The 17,131-nt window shown below is 40.8% G+C and overlaps 1 protein-coding gene across 3 annotated transcripts in view; it reads right to left on the reverse strand.

Moving 5' to 3' along the window:
* Positions 1-17,131, reverse strand: part of ptprn2 (protein tyrosine phosphatase receptor type N2) — a 152,518-nt gene that overhangs the window by 81,815 nt on the left and 53,572 nt on the right. For all 3 annotated transcript variants that reach the window (XM_007555631.2, XM_016673188.1, XM_016673189.1), the window contains one exon: positions 15,837-15,916. In XM_007555631.2, the coding sequence (XP_007555693.1) occupies positions 15,837-15,916 (80 nt within the window). The remainder of the gene's footprint in view (positions 1-15,836; positions 15,917-17,131) is intronic.

The raw sequence follows: 17,131 nt of genomic DNA on the forward strand, positions 1-17,131 counted from the left end.
TTCCTCCAGCACCTTGTCCTCTGTTCCCCATTGCCTGAGACATTCGTTGAGCACATCGTCCGTTGATCCGTGCAATAAACAGCTATGCCTTGCCAGTAATCAGATATATATATATATATATATAAACATGTAAAATGCTTCCTGAATTCTCTAATTTTCACTCTGAATCTTGAATGTGAGAGATACTCCATGAGGATGCTTGCAGGAGCCACTGTTGCTCGAGGAAAAGTTTTTTTTTGTTTTGTTTGGTTCTTTTTGGCTCCATGTGCTACCATGCAAGAGTTTTGTTGGTGCTTACAAAACCATTCAATGATGTATGAACAATAAAAAAAAAAAAAACCCAGCTTGAATAACTGCAGAGAAAGCTGGCAGCTTTCCCCTCTGACCGAGTGAGGACAAACTGTTTTCAGTGTGTAAAGGCAGGGCAGCGGAGCTGTTAGTCAAGCACAAGTTAGAGCCGACCTGCATGAAAACAACTGTTTCTTCTGATGTTCAATTCCTGGAAAACAAGGGTCACAAATAAGAGATTTATGTGATTTTGTTTTCGACCAAATCGGTTTCAGGGTTTCTGAGTCCAAGTGGACACTATCAAATGTTGACAGTGTCTTCTGCCCAGAAAACAATGTGTTGGAGCTGCTGGGAAAACTATATCCTGATGTTTTGGTGAACATGAGTTAAAATCAAAAGCCATAATCACAGTAATCACTCCCAATACTAGGGAGACTCTGAAACAAGCTGGTAGGCAGACATTACAGATCTAGAACAACTCCTAAATACATTCATTTTTCATAATCATTTTATAAACATTTCCTATGCTCATTTTAAAGTTCACGAGTTATAAACACAACAACAAAAAACATTAATCGGACAATTTATGTGGGTGGGTTCGTCAGGCTGTAAACGTTTGCCACTTTTCTTCTGTAAACCTTCACAATCTCTCTGTATTTGGAAAGATCGCTGTCCTAAAAGACATTTCAGCTGCACTAAATTCAGTAGTGAGAGGAAAAACGCATTCAGCTTTTACAACTGCAACTATACGTAAATGCCTTAAATTGCACACTCCACTCTGAACTGAACAGTACTTGTTAGTTTGCAGTAGAGGTACCAAGAAGCAGTGTTCAGTCAGTCAAACAATCGGTGGGGGGGGGGTTGCAAGCTCCACAAAAGCTACATGTAAATACAGCTGCACCATGCGCATGTCTTTGCATAAAGCCTCTCATGATGCCTGCAGGATCGAAAAATCAGTTGCAACCAACATTCTTAGAAAACAACAAAACAACAAACCCGGTTCATTATTTCTATTTATACAACATGCACACCATGTCATATCCATGGATCCACATGAAGCACCGTCCAGCCAGCAGTTAGTCATGGCCGTGACTCGATTTAATTACTGCTTCATGCGAAGTACGGAGACGCCGCAATCTGCATCGTGGGCAACAAGAGGTGTGCCCACATATGGACACGTATGGAGAGCGGCACAAAGGAAGTGAAAATTGAACATCTGTCCCCTTTTTCCTTTTCAAGCCCCCCTGCCAAAGAAAGCTGCTGCTGCACCTGGACATGAATTATAGAGAGGCACTTGGAAGGAAGAGAAGAAGAGGAGAGGTGAATGGAAATAAAGGGATGGGATAGGTTCCACATATACCCCCATCTGGAGGCACTCACTGGTGAGGAAAAGGTTGGGAGGGGTGGGGCAGAGGGGTGGTCATGATCAATTCGAAGTCAATAGTTACCAATAAAGAGTATCACTGTGATATCGCTTTCTATATGTTGCTTTAAGGTTGAAATGCATTCAGAACTACCCAAATTACAGGTGTTAATGTATTAAAAAACAAAGGCGGCTCATTGTTAAACCTTGAATGATGTTCTTATGAAATGGCCCTCAACTTCTACTCCACGTTTTCAGACAGCTGTAAACCTTTAGAGAAAAAAAATATATAATTATAGTCAAAGAGGAACTACAAAAGCAAATAGAGCTTTGAAGATTGAAAGCCCAAAATGTCACCCACCTGCTTTGAAGCTCCCTGGCTCGCTTTGTTTCTCTACACTTGTAGCTCACAAAACCACAGACACAGAGCACTGCATTGAGGGGCCAATTTAGCATGGATGTACCATTAAGAAGAAAAAAAAAAAAAAAAAAAACGCACAACACTCTCCCAAACACACAAGCTTAGACAGTAATCCACTGCAGAAACACAAGGACAGATGAAGACATACACACACCTGGGTTCATTGAGCAGATGTACGACTGTCCCCCTTTGATTTGTTCCAAGCCTTTGTGGTTTCAGCAACTGAAGTGTCATCTGATGCCTCTTTAATAGACTGATGCGGGTCTGTTGGTCCATTAACGGGAACATCTTCCAAAAAAAAGTCTGTTTATCCTCAGGATATATGCTAATCTTCGAGATGAAGCAGTTTTTTGTTTGTTTGTTGTTGTTGTTTTTTTACTGATAATTCATTTGTGATCATTCAGTAAGATTAATATAAAAAAACACATTAGACAAAAACAATAAGAATGAAAAATCAGCCAAGCCAGTCTGCTGCACATTCAGTCCAAAAATGAGTTTGTTTGAGCATCACAAAACACAACATACATTGTGCATAGGCATGCACTAGAATAAGATTATCACTTAATTAGAAACACAAGAATAAAACCAAGTAACAAAATGAATAACATGGTCTAATTACCTTTTCTTAAAGCTGAAAAACAACAGCTATTACACTGGTCCAGATAAAATAATTACTTTGACTACTCCATTCATTGTACAATTCTCTGACTTTATTTGTTGTCAACATAAACTGAATACATAGGATACAGAAAGTGAAAGAACATAGATGAGATTCATTTTGTTTAAAGTCTTGGAGGTTTTATGTGCAAACAGTAGAGGTTCTTGTTTGCTCGGTGCCCTTGTCCTTCAACTTCTGTCTCTACCCAACCAATCAAAATCACCTCCTTTCTGGGCCAAGAAAAAAGATTAAGGTATTAATCACAGGTCATGTACGTTTTTATATGTCTGTGTGCATCCCCTGATTCTAATGCTGCGCTTAGTAAATGTCCATAAAGCCTATATCAATAACTATCAAAGTAACTTACTCTGCCTTTTCTAGAAATACATTATAAATTCGTCCCCAATTTTCATCCCAACTCACACCTTTCATTTAGATGCATGTAAAACGTTATTTTAGATAACATAACAGCGCAACAGCTATTATTTTTGTGACTTATAAAAAAAACATCAGTTATATAAAATAATTTATTATTGTTTTCTCCATCAACCATTTTATTTCTGTCCTTTGGAATCTCTTTGTATTTTCTGTCACCATGAGGCGGAATAATGGCATTTCCATTCAATACAAAAAGTACTATGTGCAAGTTTGGCTTCACTAATAGTTAATGGGAACTTCCCTGACTGCAGCATTTCTGATCCGCTTTAAAGCAAACATCTAATCAGCCAGCCACTTGGCGGTAACTCAGTGCAATTAGGTCTTCAGACATGATCAGGACAATGCAGTGGAGCTGAGCGCAGGCTTCAGTGCCGGGAGTAAATGTGATCCAATTGACTTTAAATGTGGCTCGGTAGTTTGTGCCCACCAGCTGGTTGAGAGTTTTTCAGCTGATCTCTTGGATTTTCAACCATCCTAATAAGGACCGATTGCCCAAATTAGACGTTAGCATCCAGTGAGTGCCTTCTTGGAGAACAAGGTCCGGGCTGGTTTAGGGACAAATAAATGTAATAGTGACTTACATAACTACTTATTGCAATCAGAGCACAGAGACAGGTGTTTCTGCAGAAGTCAAGCCTTGGAGTCACAGTAGCAGGATGTACCGGTCTACCTGAGTACATAAGCAAACAATTTTCATCCCTGTGTAACCAAAGCGTGCCTATCTTCACCCCAGCAGAGCGTGGTACAGCTTTAAATCAATAAAGCATCAGTGCTCATTCTGGCATTTGGAATGAAAACAGGGGACTTAGCGAAGCCTGCTTTTCCCTCCGAAATGCTCAGTATAATACAACATGATGAGTAATATTCTCAGATTTGCTGTTGTTGAATATGGCTCGTAGCAGGAGTGAGGAAGAATTTCATTTGCATAGCTGTTTGTATCGGCTGCTTCATAAAGTAGCATCCATTGAGCATACAAACCACTGCGCACAGAGGAAACGTGCTACGAGTACCCGCTGTTCTTGACATAAGGACCATCAGCACACGGTCTCTCAATCTGAGTAGCTATCACTAAGGGCATGGGCATGGAAGATGAAGGGACAGGGGAATATATAGAGAGATGGGGGGTGAACGGGTCAAGATGTAGCAAAGAGAGAGTGAGAGATCACCACTGTCGACAGGACTCAAGTGGAGGTTGGATATTCTACAAACAGACACAGAGAGTCGTATGCCGTCATCCCTATGAACTACCGAGAACAAAACCTTTTCAAACTGCTGATTTTAGGAGAAGCTTATGTAGCCTTTTCCCAATGCAAAAGATATCAGGTCAGTTCTGCAGATCATATTCAGTTAATCATCATTACAGCTTTGAGGGAAAACGTGTTGTTTTGTCAGTTCGCAGAACATGAAGCTAGTGAGCCGTTTTGTCATTAACTTCGCCACCATGTGTGAGAAATGTTCTAGTGCCAGCACAGGGCTTAGCTGGAAAATTAAATTATGGCAAATTCCTCGGTCAGTTAAAAATGGCATCATCCACTCTTTGGCTCAAACCCAGCTGGAATTCATTATAAAATTTGGTGTCGCATAATGACAAGTCTCTGCTAACTGCCGTTCTTTTTACCCGAGTGCCAACAACGTGTTTATCAGCTCTGTGTGCAGAGATGTATTTGGAAATAGGATCAACATAAAATATATGAATATATGTGTATTCTCATTGAAGGATTTCTGTCTGAGATTAAACGGCCATAAAAAATAATTTTGTGTCCTGTGAATTATTTCTGTATTCATTTTGGCATATGTTTAATGTAAACTACTTTTCAGTTTTCTGGCAGAGGCCATTCTTTTTACAATTTTTTTTTTGTTAAAATGTCCATTCATTTTTAAGAACCCATAATTCTGTTAATGGTAACAAGGTTCCTGGGTTTTTGAAGGAGAAACAGGCTCACAACATCGCAGAACCTCCAGTAGGCTGAGGTATTGCTCCACATATTCATCACAGGTTTTGCATTCACCTGAAATGTCAGTTGTTAAACAGATACCAGCAGTATTGCTGTGAGACCACACTTTTAAAGAATCTGCTTTATCTAGGTCTCCGATGTGCTGGACTCCCTCTCAAGAAAAGCTAGGACCAACGTTGGCTCCTTTTTTACTACATGTTACTGTGAAGCTTCTGGTTCAAATGCAACCAATACATATTTTTTTTACCTTGAACATTTCATTGTGTCACCCTTTGCTCCTACAAGGAGGCTACTTGTTTTAATGGACACTGGAGCTGTCATTCTTTGTTATAATCCCCCAAGAATGAAATTTGAAGGTTTCTTATCTCCCTTAAAGTCCCCATAACTGTATGGCAAGATGTGGTGGGTCGTCAACCAGCCTTAAGGTTTACATGAGTAGTTATTGTCGTTACCTGACTTCTGAAGATGACAGACTATATGTGTAACTTACTCGAGTTGAGTTGAGTTTAGAACAGTGAATAAGAGGAATGGGCCTCAGGGTCACATCTTATTTCACTCTAGGGAGACAGAAATGTGTTGATCCCTAATTAAAGTTTCTTCCCACATTTCTATCTAATAAGCTTCTTTAGCATGTGCCATATTAGAATTGCTGCAGGTACAAATAAAGGCAGCCCATAATATATATAATTTCAATAAATATATTATGTCTTAACCTTGATTTTTTTTCTTTCTCTATTCATTAAATGCACTCAAAACAAAATGAGTATTTTTCAAACATTTTCAAAGTTAGATTATAGTACCACAGAAAAAGTTTAATATTTAAGGATTTTTACACGTCTTTACTTTGAGAGCTATTTATTGTCAAAGGCAAGATGGTCAAAAATCAGGAATCAACTTGGCAGACTTTCAAAACCACTGAAACACTGTCAGCAAAAAGATTAGGTATGAAAAGGAAAAAAATATAAAATAAAAATGCAGGTGCAGAATAGCCTCCTAAATGGTAAGAATAAACAAATTTATCCTGTTAGTCACCGGATACATCACTGGTATAAATGTGACATAAAAGCTACAAAAAATTAAGGCAACAAAGCTCTTTACAAGGAATGCAAGGTTTCAACTCAAGTCTAGCACGTTCCGACTACGACACAAAGCTCATGGATTGAGGCAGTGGGTAGAGAATCGCAAGGCCACTATGCAGGACAAAAGCTCAAAGATCCAGGACTAGATCAGGAAAATGGCCCCCAGCAATGAACTGCAAAGCAAATGCCTCAGGCAGCAGAAACTCATGGTGGAAAAAGAGAAAGACAAGCAAACTCCATGAAAGAGTAAGTCCCTGCACAGCATGAGCCATTGGCAGACTCAAGAAGTGGCTGAGATACTGAGAACTCCCATCAGTGGCTGTAAAAAGCTGATCTGAAAGATGCCACAGAGGCTCTAATTGTCACAAGTACAGGTTTGGTACAAAGACAACATGGCCAAGGAACTTGTGGGGGGTAGAAAAAAAATGCTTTCAATCATGTAGGTTGTTGAATTGGGTGGTTTACACCTTCATGATTACAATAGAAGATAAAGTATGATCAAAAGAGCAATGTAGAGTTGCAAAAAAAGTGTTTATTTATTTTTTTTCCCCCATTGAGCCAATAATTTCTGGCGCAGTTTGAGAGAAATCTCGAGTCTACTCGCTTCGCAACTATTCGCTGCAGTGTTCCATGATCAGTGTTCAACAAGGGTTACTGAGCTTCTCACTGTGCTCCGCTTGTACTTCGCTTGATGTGGGACAGCGCAACACCATCGCCATGTGGCATTAGAGATACAAAGTAATGAATTTCACAGTAGGGTGTCCATCACAGGGCAAAAGAAAGACAAACGGGACAAAACAGCCATGAAACCACCTACTCACAGCTAAGAGCAATATTTGAATCAACAATTAACCCAACAGTCATGTTTATGGACTGTGGGAGGAGACCAGAGATTGCAGAGAAAAGCCATGTATGCACGGGGAGAACTACAGAAACTACAAGACCTCAATCACAATTTAAAATCAGACCATTCTTGTTGCAAAATAGCTCAGCTTAAGACATTGCCACCTTGCAGACTGATCAAATAAATCTGTCAAAAATCATTTTTGTTAACCTAAAGTTAAACAATTAAAGCTTGCATATAATTTTTTGCAAAGTATTCCTTCTGATCTCAAATCAGGAGTTTAGACGCAAGAACAGTTTATGGATCTGGAATGTACCGGTTCAATTTAGAAATGCTAATTGCTGATAAGTAAAAGGCACCTTAATGCTTTAGCATCATGCTTTGACACATTCTGTGTTTAAGCCGACCACTCCGTTCCCTTCCCGATCCATGCCCGCTTTCCGTTTCAAAGCTTTTATCCACCTCTGGAACAATGCATATTCGGTTTTTGTTTACGAGCTCGCGGTCTCTGTGGGTGTTTGGGAAAGGTTTGGAGCACCGTGTTTCACCCCCTACTCATTAATCTCCCACAGTTCGCTGATAGCTTCGTTGTGTCCACTAGAAATTGCTTTCAATTATTCACGCCCATTTTCCACAAATACCTCGGAGACGGAATTAGCAAATAAACAATGCCAGGCGACACTAATCCTCGTCTATTGCACAGATCCTTTTAATGCACTGGAGATCAGGCCGTCTGTTGACAGGCACCTGTTACTGTCTTCGGCTGACTCGCAACAGCAGCGTCGACACAGTAAACACGTTTAAAGCGCCGCCGCCGCCTTGACCCCGGACTAAAGGTGCGGGAATAATACTGAGGCAAAACAGAGAGGAGCAGAGCAAGAAGTGGAGGAATATGAGTGACAAGGATAAACAGGATGAAGGGAAAGTGTGAGACAAGGCCCGGATTCATCTTCTGAAACAGTCTCAGATCGGAAAATTTCCTGCACATGACACCTCCTTTCACCGTGACGAACGAAAAGAGTCAGTGGTGACGAATCAGCGCTCTCCGGGGTTATATGTGAGCACAAAAACAAGACGTTCAAGACTGATTTACAGTTACTGGAATGTTTTTTTTTTTTTTTTTTTTTCCTAAACACTCGTCTTTGACAATTTCATGTATTTTCTGTTCCTGGAGGCGCATGAGGATGAAACAAATAAAAAATAAATGTGACCTTGGAATTAAAAAGATGTTTAACGCCGTGTTTCTGCTGAAACAAACACACAATATTTAATAGTTTACTGTGAGTCATGCAGCTCTGGTTATCAGGCGCCCTGCAGCATCCATACATACACAGACAGACAGATGCGTGTGTGTGTGTGTGTGTATGTGGGTGTGTGCGTGTGTGTGTGTGCATGTGTGTGTGTGCGTGTGTGTGTGCAGTGCATAAATTACCTACGGTAACAGTGAGTGAAGATTTCTGTGATCAACAATGCATAAGACAGGAAAGTAGGATGTGTCATATCGGATAAGCATCACTTCAGGTTTATATATTCATGCGTGCATGTAGATACTGTATATATATGTATACGCGGGTGTGTTTGCCCTCTAGCAGGCGGGTGGATGGTGCACAGAAGCCAAAAAAAGTACCAGAGAGACTGAGAGAACATAGCAGAAGTGACGACTGAGAAGTATGCTTGTAGCCGAATGACACATACACACAGGGGTTTTTTTTTTCACACACTCACTCACTCACTCACTCACTCACAGAGCCGGGGGCAATGGAGGAGAAGAGACCGAGGAAGACTTTGATCACCGAACTGAGCACATTCAAGCACTCAACCAGAGAGGGCAGCCAGTGATGAGGAGGAGAGTGCCCAGGGAGGAAGAAAAGAGGAGGAGGGTGGGGAGGGAGGAAGATGAGGAGAAAGGAATTCTGTTGTTTTCTGACCTCTGCACTCATTGATACAGATGTTAAGGTATGAACATACAGGTGATCAGGCGTCCGGCACGAATCCAGCCATGCTCAAAAACCAGCAATGTTTCTCCTGACATGATTCGTGACGGAGCCGAACCCTGGCCGACAAAAGTAATTTCATTTCGGCCCCTATGTGCCTGGACATGAGCGCCCCCAAAAGAAGCAGTAGCGTTCCCGAGATTTGATTCACACTCATTTCTTCAGCTGCTGGCGGCTTGCTGACTTCTGAAGGGTTAATATGCTGCAACACCAAGCAGAGACACAGGTGTGCCACACAGGAATCCCTACAGATCATAGTGCCATCCAAAAGTATTCACACATAGATCCACAAAATTAGACGCGTGTGATAGACCAACATAAAGCAGTAAATGATTGCGACACGGAAATCTTCATATTTTTCCAAACAAAAGTATGAAAAGTGTTGTCTATATGTGTATTTGTATTCTTTTTCTTGTCAAGCTCAGTCAATCTAGATGGAGAGCTTCTCTGAACAGGAAGCTATGACTCTTGTCACAGCTACTACCTTGAAAACAGATCTGAACTTTGACTGGGACCAGGGCACCTTGCTCCTTGTAACTGTTGTGCCCCATATTGGAGTCGTGGCTAATGTTGTCAAAATAATTTCTATTTGAAACATATATTCAATACTAAAAAAAATAAATAAGATAAACATACAATCTTTTATCAAAACTGTTTCAAATGAAATACTGAAATTTTAGTACCGTGATTATGGGACTTGTTATGATTTATTTTTAGAACAAGTTGCTAACCTTTCGCGTTATTCGAAAGAAGGAAGCTGCTGGACCTCTAATGACCTCCAACACTTTTACAAAACAGTGAAACCCTGAATTCATAGAGATTAGAGACCACAACTGCCAGTGAATAGCTGAGATCTGCTTCAGGATCCCTCTAGAAACACTTAAAACTGACACATTTCAAAATTGCAGACACCAAATTAATACATACAGTGGAAACCATTACAGCACAAACTCACAAGGCAATACCTGTAGATTTCCTCATTTGTGCTCTTTTAGGGTTAGAGACAATCAGTGCAAAGAAAAATACATGGCACTCCTCTACTGGCTGCTTTACAAACGCCAGGCAATAGCACGTCAAATAGCATTGCGTCTAAAAATTTTCAGCTTCCCAAGATGCAACTCTTTTGAATATTTTAGATAAGCTCTATTAAAGAATCTGCAGATAGGTGGATTTTGCACAAATAATTTGCGTTACTTTCCACAGAATAATCGGCAAATAGGTGAATCCTTAAATACCGAACTGCAAATAGGTGGGGGTCCATTGTATTAAGGCAATGGCTCAAATACACACAGGGAGGTACTATTTACTAATCATGCGACTTCTAAAGGTAAATTGTTGAACTTGATTTTTATTTAGGGGTGTCAGAGTAAAGGAGGCCAAATACAAATATTTTTTTGACTGGTAAATTGTTTTCATGCCACTTCACGCATGTCCCTTAACATTCGTAAGGATTTGAGATTGCAGTTTGACAAAATGAGAAAAAAAAAAAATAATTAAAGGCGCGTGAAAGTAACAGCACTATTCATTGTAAGACGGGGAGCCAACGGAGCTACAGATTCATCCTCCTCTCCTGAGATGCAGGTGGATAAACCATGGCGCTGTTTGCGAAGAGAACAGGTAATTATCGCTGGCATTTTGACAAGTGTTTGCCAGAGTGAAGGTCAACTCTGTCTGCGTGGGAGATCTATGCTAATCTGCTCAGCTGGAAAAGACTACCACTCACCACTCAAATGGTAGCTGGCTCCATCACGCAGTCACAGTGTTTCCATTTTAGAGTTGTCTGCGAGGGTTCCTGTGCGCGTTTGGAAGAGGGCGAGCGCGAGTGCGTGGGCCTCTGAGCACATCTTACATGGCCTCCACAGAGGAGACAGAAAATACAGCCAGAACCGTGAACACGGACAGACAAACGGAGTGACAGGTGAAAGGATTCAAGACATACATAGGCTGCCTCTCACATGTCTTTGGTACAAAGCAACCGGTCATATTTAACGCTCCGCACCTCTAGTTTATGCTTTTAAGTGTCATTTAAATGATTTCCTATTTCTTCTACAGCTTTTTTTCCCCCAGAATTATTTGTATACAGACCATAAAAACAGAAAATTGAAAAGGTGAAATGGGAGTTGATTGGTCTGGACGGGTATCAGTCGTTTTGAATTATCAGGGCAGATCCTCACCACACATATCAGCACCTGCTGGGGAAGATGGTTCAGACTATTCATTTCCTTCCTGATGTGACTGAAAACGTTTTGTGTCCTAAAATGACCTCAGTAAGGATTTTTCGATTTAAAAGATACATTTTATAGTATGGTTTTAAAAAAAAAAAAACAGAAAAAAGGACACCCTGTTGTCAGTTTCTATAGTTCTATGTATCAAGGTCATTTCTGTCTTTTCCAAGTTATTAAATGATATAAATCTAACCTAGAGGGCACAAAGGCACACAGCAGATTTCTATATGTCACTATTTATTAAAGAAGGAAGAAAAAAAATCTGAAAGCTAAAACTAGATACATTCCTGCAGAGCATCTTTATCAATAATAAATGGCGTCGCATTTGACTGTAGGCGAGGCAAACACAAACCACCACCCTACCACCTCCTTGATTTGCCACAAATTTTTTCATTGAAATGCTGCGTTTGATTTTAACCAGACATGAAGCTGTGCATTATGACCAAACATCTATGCTTCTCTTTTCTTTTCTCATTTTGAAGTTAGCTGTTTTTTCAGATCCAACATTGCAAAACAATGCCACGCTGCTACATTGTCTTTGGAGATTAGATGGCAGTATCTGTTAATATTTGTCACAATTTCTCTGGACATTGCACCATCCATTACCCTGGCAACCCTTCCCCAACTGATGATCTGCTGCAGTTGCTTCTCTGGTGTGTTTCGACCGTTTGATTGTGGTTTTCCACTCTTCGTTTAAACGGTTTCAGAAACATGCAACGAGAAGATCTTATTCAATATGATTTCTGTAGCTAAGGTGTTTAATGATATAGATAAGTTCTGAATTCCTTGTTCCACTTGATTTACTTTGAAATTTCCTCAACAAAGTTTTCCGTCTCACTCGTCGCCTCCTTGGTTTTCACTTAGGCGTGACTCTGTGTGTGTGGAAGACAAAAAAAAAAATAAAAGACAGAAGCTGAGGCAGGAAACACGGGGGCCGACATTGTCTGCGTCCACATCTCTGCGTGTCTCCCTCAGGGTGACAGCCATGTGTCAGGGTCCCTGCGCTCTTTTCCAGATGGCCCAGCAAGTTGCTCCCAGCGTCCTTATGATCCCAGCGTTCATTGACCAAGGCCGGGGTTCTCACGGCCTGGGGGCCTGCCGGCTCATTGCTGTGGTTTGGCCTCTGGGGCCTTTGAGGCCTCTAAAGGGCTCCGGGGTCGCCCAGCCGTGACAGCCAAGACAATAGGAGTGTCCTCAACCCAGCTCCCCACCCTCCACCTATCAGCCATGGTTAACACACACATATCCCATCACAAATACTGGTGTTTGGTCTGGACATCCTGATCCCATCCGAGTCATCATGCTTCATTTTTTTATTTTTATTTTTTTATGCAAAACACTCAAATTCATTAGACGTACTTACAGCTATAAAAGCGGCATATATCACAAATAAAAAGAAACAATCCTGCCAGGATATAATTGTACAATAACACTTTACGAAGCCAAAGCACTCATCCTACATATAAAACCGCCTACACACTTGCGAAGAGCACAAACGTGTAAGTGGATCAAATCCATCATCGGCGACAAAACGTCACTCCGCGGTGAGCAAAAGCAGCTCTGGCAGATCTATTATCCCCCCACCAAAGGTGATTTACATGTTTAGAAATCACTGCGAGGAAGCAAGAAAAAAGTAGAGTTCTAAACAACACATTCCAGTGTCGCTTTTTAGCAGCTTGGCTGCCACTTCATCAAATATTGAATAAATCATTTTCTTGGCGCAGTATGAACACAGCTGCAAAAAAAAAAAAAAAATTGAGTTGCACACAATCCACACACACGCACGAACAAACACGGACACACAGAATGCCTTGTAGTTTTGATAAAGCAGCAGCTTTCTCTTTTGTTTCGTAGCCGAGCAGGGATTAGGCAGTGCCGGGCTTTGTCCTGCAGTTTTCCAGTTGAGCAGCACACAAGAGAACTCTACCTCCACTAATACAGTCAGACCTCCCAGCAGGCCTTTCACCGCACAGCCGCTAAGAACCTGCTGCAGAAAAAAAGATGCTTTTCAACGAGTTATCAAATCTCCTCTATACTGTCCGTGCCTTTCAGCCAAGTCTCTTTGTCTTTTCGTTTCAATGGGGCATTGAACGCATCGAATGGAACTGATGGGCAGATAGATGGACAGCAGAATGTAGCAGAGCCATATTAATCTTGTTTAGATACCGCAGAGTACAGTGAACTTATCAACCATGGAGGTTTAATTTATGCTATAATGTAGACTAAGTAACTGAAACAGACACTCCTCCAATTTTCTGACCTTTAAAGACAAAAAACATTGCAAGAAACGTAATTGATTTTTAAAACAGTCAATAGCTGGAGTTTAAATAGTAAATGCAGGATACACAAGTAAGAATCTGATGTGTTTATTGTTTCAAAAACAACAAACACTGAAAATGCTTGTGACAATCTACTGTTTTTTCTAGTTTAATTTTTAATAAACAATGATTAAGTAGAGACAGAACCTGTGAAACCACATACGATGATCTTAAAAAAATAAAAATAAAAATCTTAGAAATAACAGGCTTGGTGCCAGGCCACAGGACAGGAGCAACACACCACACACAAATCGATTTCACTCACCAACATTCAGACGTCAGACGGGAAATCTTACAAAACCTCTCGCAACCAAACATGGGTTCAGGGTAAACAAACATGGCTGACTGGGAAGAAGCAATGGGGATAGTTTGTGGAGAGAAAGCAACGCAACTCGACGTTTTTCCCCAATTTTAGATCAGAGCCGTCCCAATGTCCTCCTGGGCAGACAAGGTCACTCCCAACACACCACACAGCAGGAATATCTCTTAAGATGATATTTAGAGCCATGTAAAATAATATGAACACCTTCAAGAGTGTCGGAATGGGGAAATTGGGACAAAACGTGTTTGCCAAATGTTAGGACAAGAATATGATCGTTTTCATTGAGCATAACCATCAATGGGCTAACTGATGGACTGCAAGTGTGATAAAAAAAAAAATCATCAAATGAAGCATTTTGTTTTTATGTAATGCAAAATATGTCTTCTTTCAGAGGTAATTAATGAGAAACAAAAAAATGAGACAAAACATTTTCATTTGCTGCTGGTTTAAAAAAATTTTTCCATAAAAAATTTCAGAATTTTCTGGCTTTTTTTGTTCTTTTATTTTTGCTTAACTAATACAAAGCTTCTCACAGCAGACGGAGTTCTGGATGCAGCGGGGGGTTTTGACGAGTTCATTAGGAGGCCACGTCACTTATGCACAGTCACACATAAGGCAAAGGTCAGCCAGGATTACCCAGGTGGCCACTGTATGTGGGCGTCACTTTGATTTTCAGATCACGCCCAAACCATGCTGCTCCTCTGCAACCCGGCGATGGCTTGAAAATCACCGCGCCTTTGCCACATAGTGTTGAAGTCAATGTCAGCGACTGCTTTGTGTCGCTGGAAAGTGAAGATAAACGCTTTTCTTTTTTTTTTCCAGATTGCTTTGAACGTCAGGAGGAGGGTGGGAACTCCTATCCACTTCACACTGGTTTGGGAGTACAGGGAATAAATCTCGTGCCAGGACTCTTAATCTATCCCCTCTATGATCTGTGGTTGCAATTTTAATGCATTTCAGAGCCACATCTCATGTTTATTTGGGATGAAAGTGATTTTTTTTAATTAAGAAAAGCCCTTCCCTCCACTTTAACAAATTACTATTCAAGCCGGCTGTGTTCATAATTCATCACTGTGGACCAGGCTCATGATCATGTTGACATAACATTTGGTCTGACATTTCAGCCCAGCTCATGGCTGTCATTAGCTCTCACCACACGAAACCTCATCACAATCAGTCACACGTGGTAGGAGAAGCAAAAGAGGACAAGAAAATAAAATAAAATAAAAAATAGAAAATAACAGATGAACAGCCTCAAACATGCCAATCTAAACCCCATCATCCATTGTCCAGGCTTTCTCCAACAGGACAGTGACAACAAATGTCTGCTGCTTCAAACGACACGAAAAAGAGAGACACTAGGAGCAGCAACACAACTCTGCCAATAACAACACCATTTTGATTCCACGAGGGGAATATTGGATCATACTGAAAGCTCGCTGTTCTGCTCAAAGTCATTTCCGGCTGAAATAAGGACACACTTTGAACAAACACACACGGCTGACTGACCGGAGCGCTGACAATAAGCAGAGGAGCGTACTGACAGCGACCTGTCGCCGGGTGACAGATCCCCATCAGTCTACATCAATCCAGTGCACACTGCAGACATACAAACTCAGACTGGCCAACACAAACCTGTTTCCAAGCTGTCAGTCTGCCGGACCTAACAAACCAAACAAACTGTCCTGCGCATTGTGTGCAAGCATGGCAGAGGAAGGATGGTGGGATCATCATTTCTGTTGCAGATGCTCAGTGTTGACAATCCTCTTAAGGACTGGAGATGATGAAAACCCACGGACCTGAACTGTATGCTGAAGGAAAGACTGTGACTAAGTGAACCGCCTTGCGGAGGAGAGGTGAATCGGAATGAATGTCATCAATGGGGATCATTCTGTGAGGGAGATAAATGGAAACACGCATGTTGGTCTTACCTGCAGCTTGAACCAGGTCTGCAGTGGTCACGTTTTTAGGATTTGGGCCGACCCTGAATGTCATTGCAGGACCCAGAACTCTGCAGACAACAAGTAAGGAAGAAGAAGAAGAAGAAAAAAAACATCCGGTGAATGTAAAAGGACCTGTTTCCACCTATTAATATCATTTGCTGCATATGTTGGTCAAATTAATGCCAATGTGAATCTTCAATGTAGATTTAACCCGCTTTCAGCATGAACATGGTCAACTCCTTCAGTGTCCTAATAGTTATTCTGATGTAGCTGAGAGTAAAAGGCGGTAGCAAAATCTATCTAGTGATTCAAAGAGAGCTTTGTAAAGGACCATACATTAAAATTTTCAGACCCCAATTTTAATGTATACCATGCCAACTGGAGCAAAAAAAATAAATAAAATAAATAAAGCCTCAATATGTGAATTTAGTACCTGAATTTTTCTGAAGATGATGTGAGTCACTATAGGTTTTGTGCTCCATTTCAGTTTGAGTATGTCCAAAGAGCAAATTACAGTCATTGGCTGAGCAGCAACCCTGCACCCCTTTACTATAACACTGAAGCTTGTACTCTTTGCACCCATTCTCTTCTGTCTGGCCTTGAGTCAGCCGCAGACTTCTCTCCCTGGAGCAAAATAATTGCTGAAGGTCCCCGAGGTTGGTCATGGAATAAAATCTAACAACTTCTACACACTCTGGTACGATTCCTGGAGACAGTCACAGGGGAGAAAAATAACAGTCTAGCAATGTGTAAAGAACTGCCCCTCTCATGTCTAGTGGACCTTCTTATATCACAAACGAAAATATTATTTTTTATAAATCAAAAAGCATAAACTAAAACTATCTTTAGCTATGTTTTTGCTAAAGAAACCTTTGTTGTGGCTCTGCTTCATAACAACGATCAACAAACTAATGAAACACATTTTATTCCCCATGAATGATGAAAACTCAAAGGAACTATCAACAACAAATAATTTTTTTTTTCACAATAAAACACTGAGATAATTGGCTCTAGCTTGAGACACGAAAGACCAAAACAGTACATGTGCAAAAAATATTGCTGTACAAGCCAAATGCATTGGCCCTTAATAGTGAGGCAAATTTTTATATTGCAAGAGCTGATGATTCAGCTTGTTAACAAGTGCTTTGAGTATCTTAAAAACCCAAATGGTAATTAATGCAAGGCAACAACCCAACTTGTTTCAAATACAAGTCAAAAAGCCTAAAAAACAAAGCGCAAAACATGAACTTCCAACTGGGACACAGTTAGCACTTGTTAGAGAA

Source organism: Poecilia formosa, unplaced genomic scaffold (assembly GCF_000485575.1).
Source record: "Poecilia formosa unplaced genomic scaffold, Poecilia_formosa-5.1.2 Scaffold71, whole genome shotgun sequence".
In the NCBI taxonomy this organism is placed as follows: Eukaryota; Metazoa; Chordata; class Actinopteri; order Cyprinodontiformes; family Poeciliidae; genus Poecilia; species Poecilia formosa.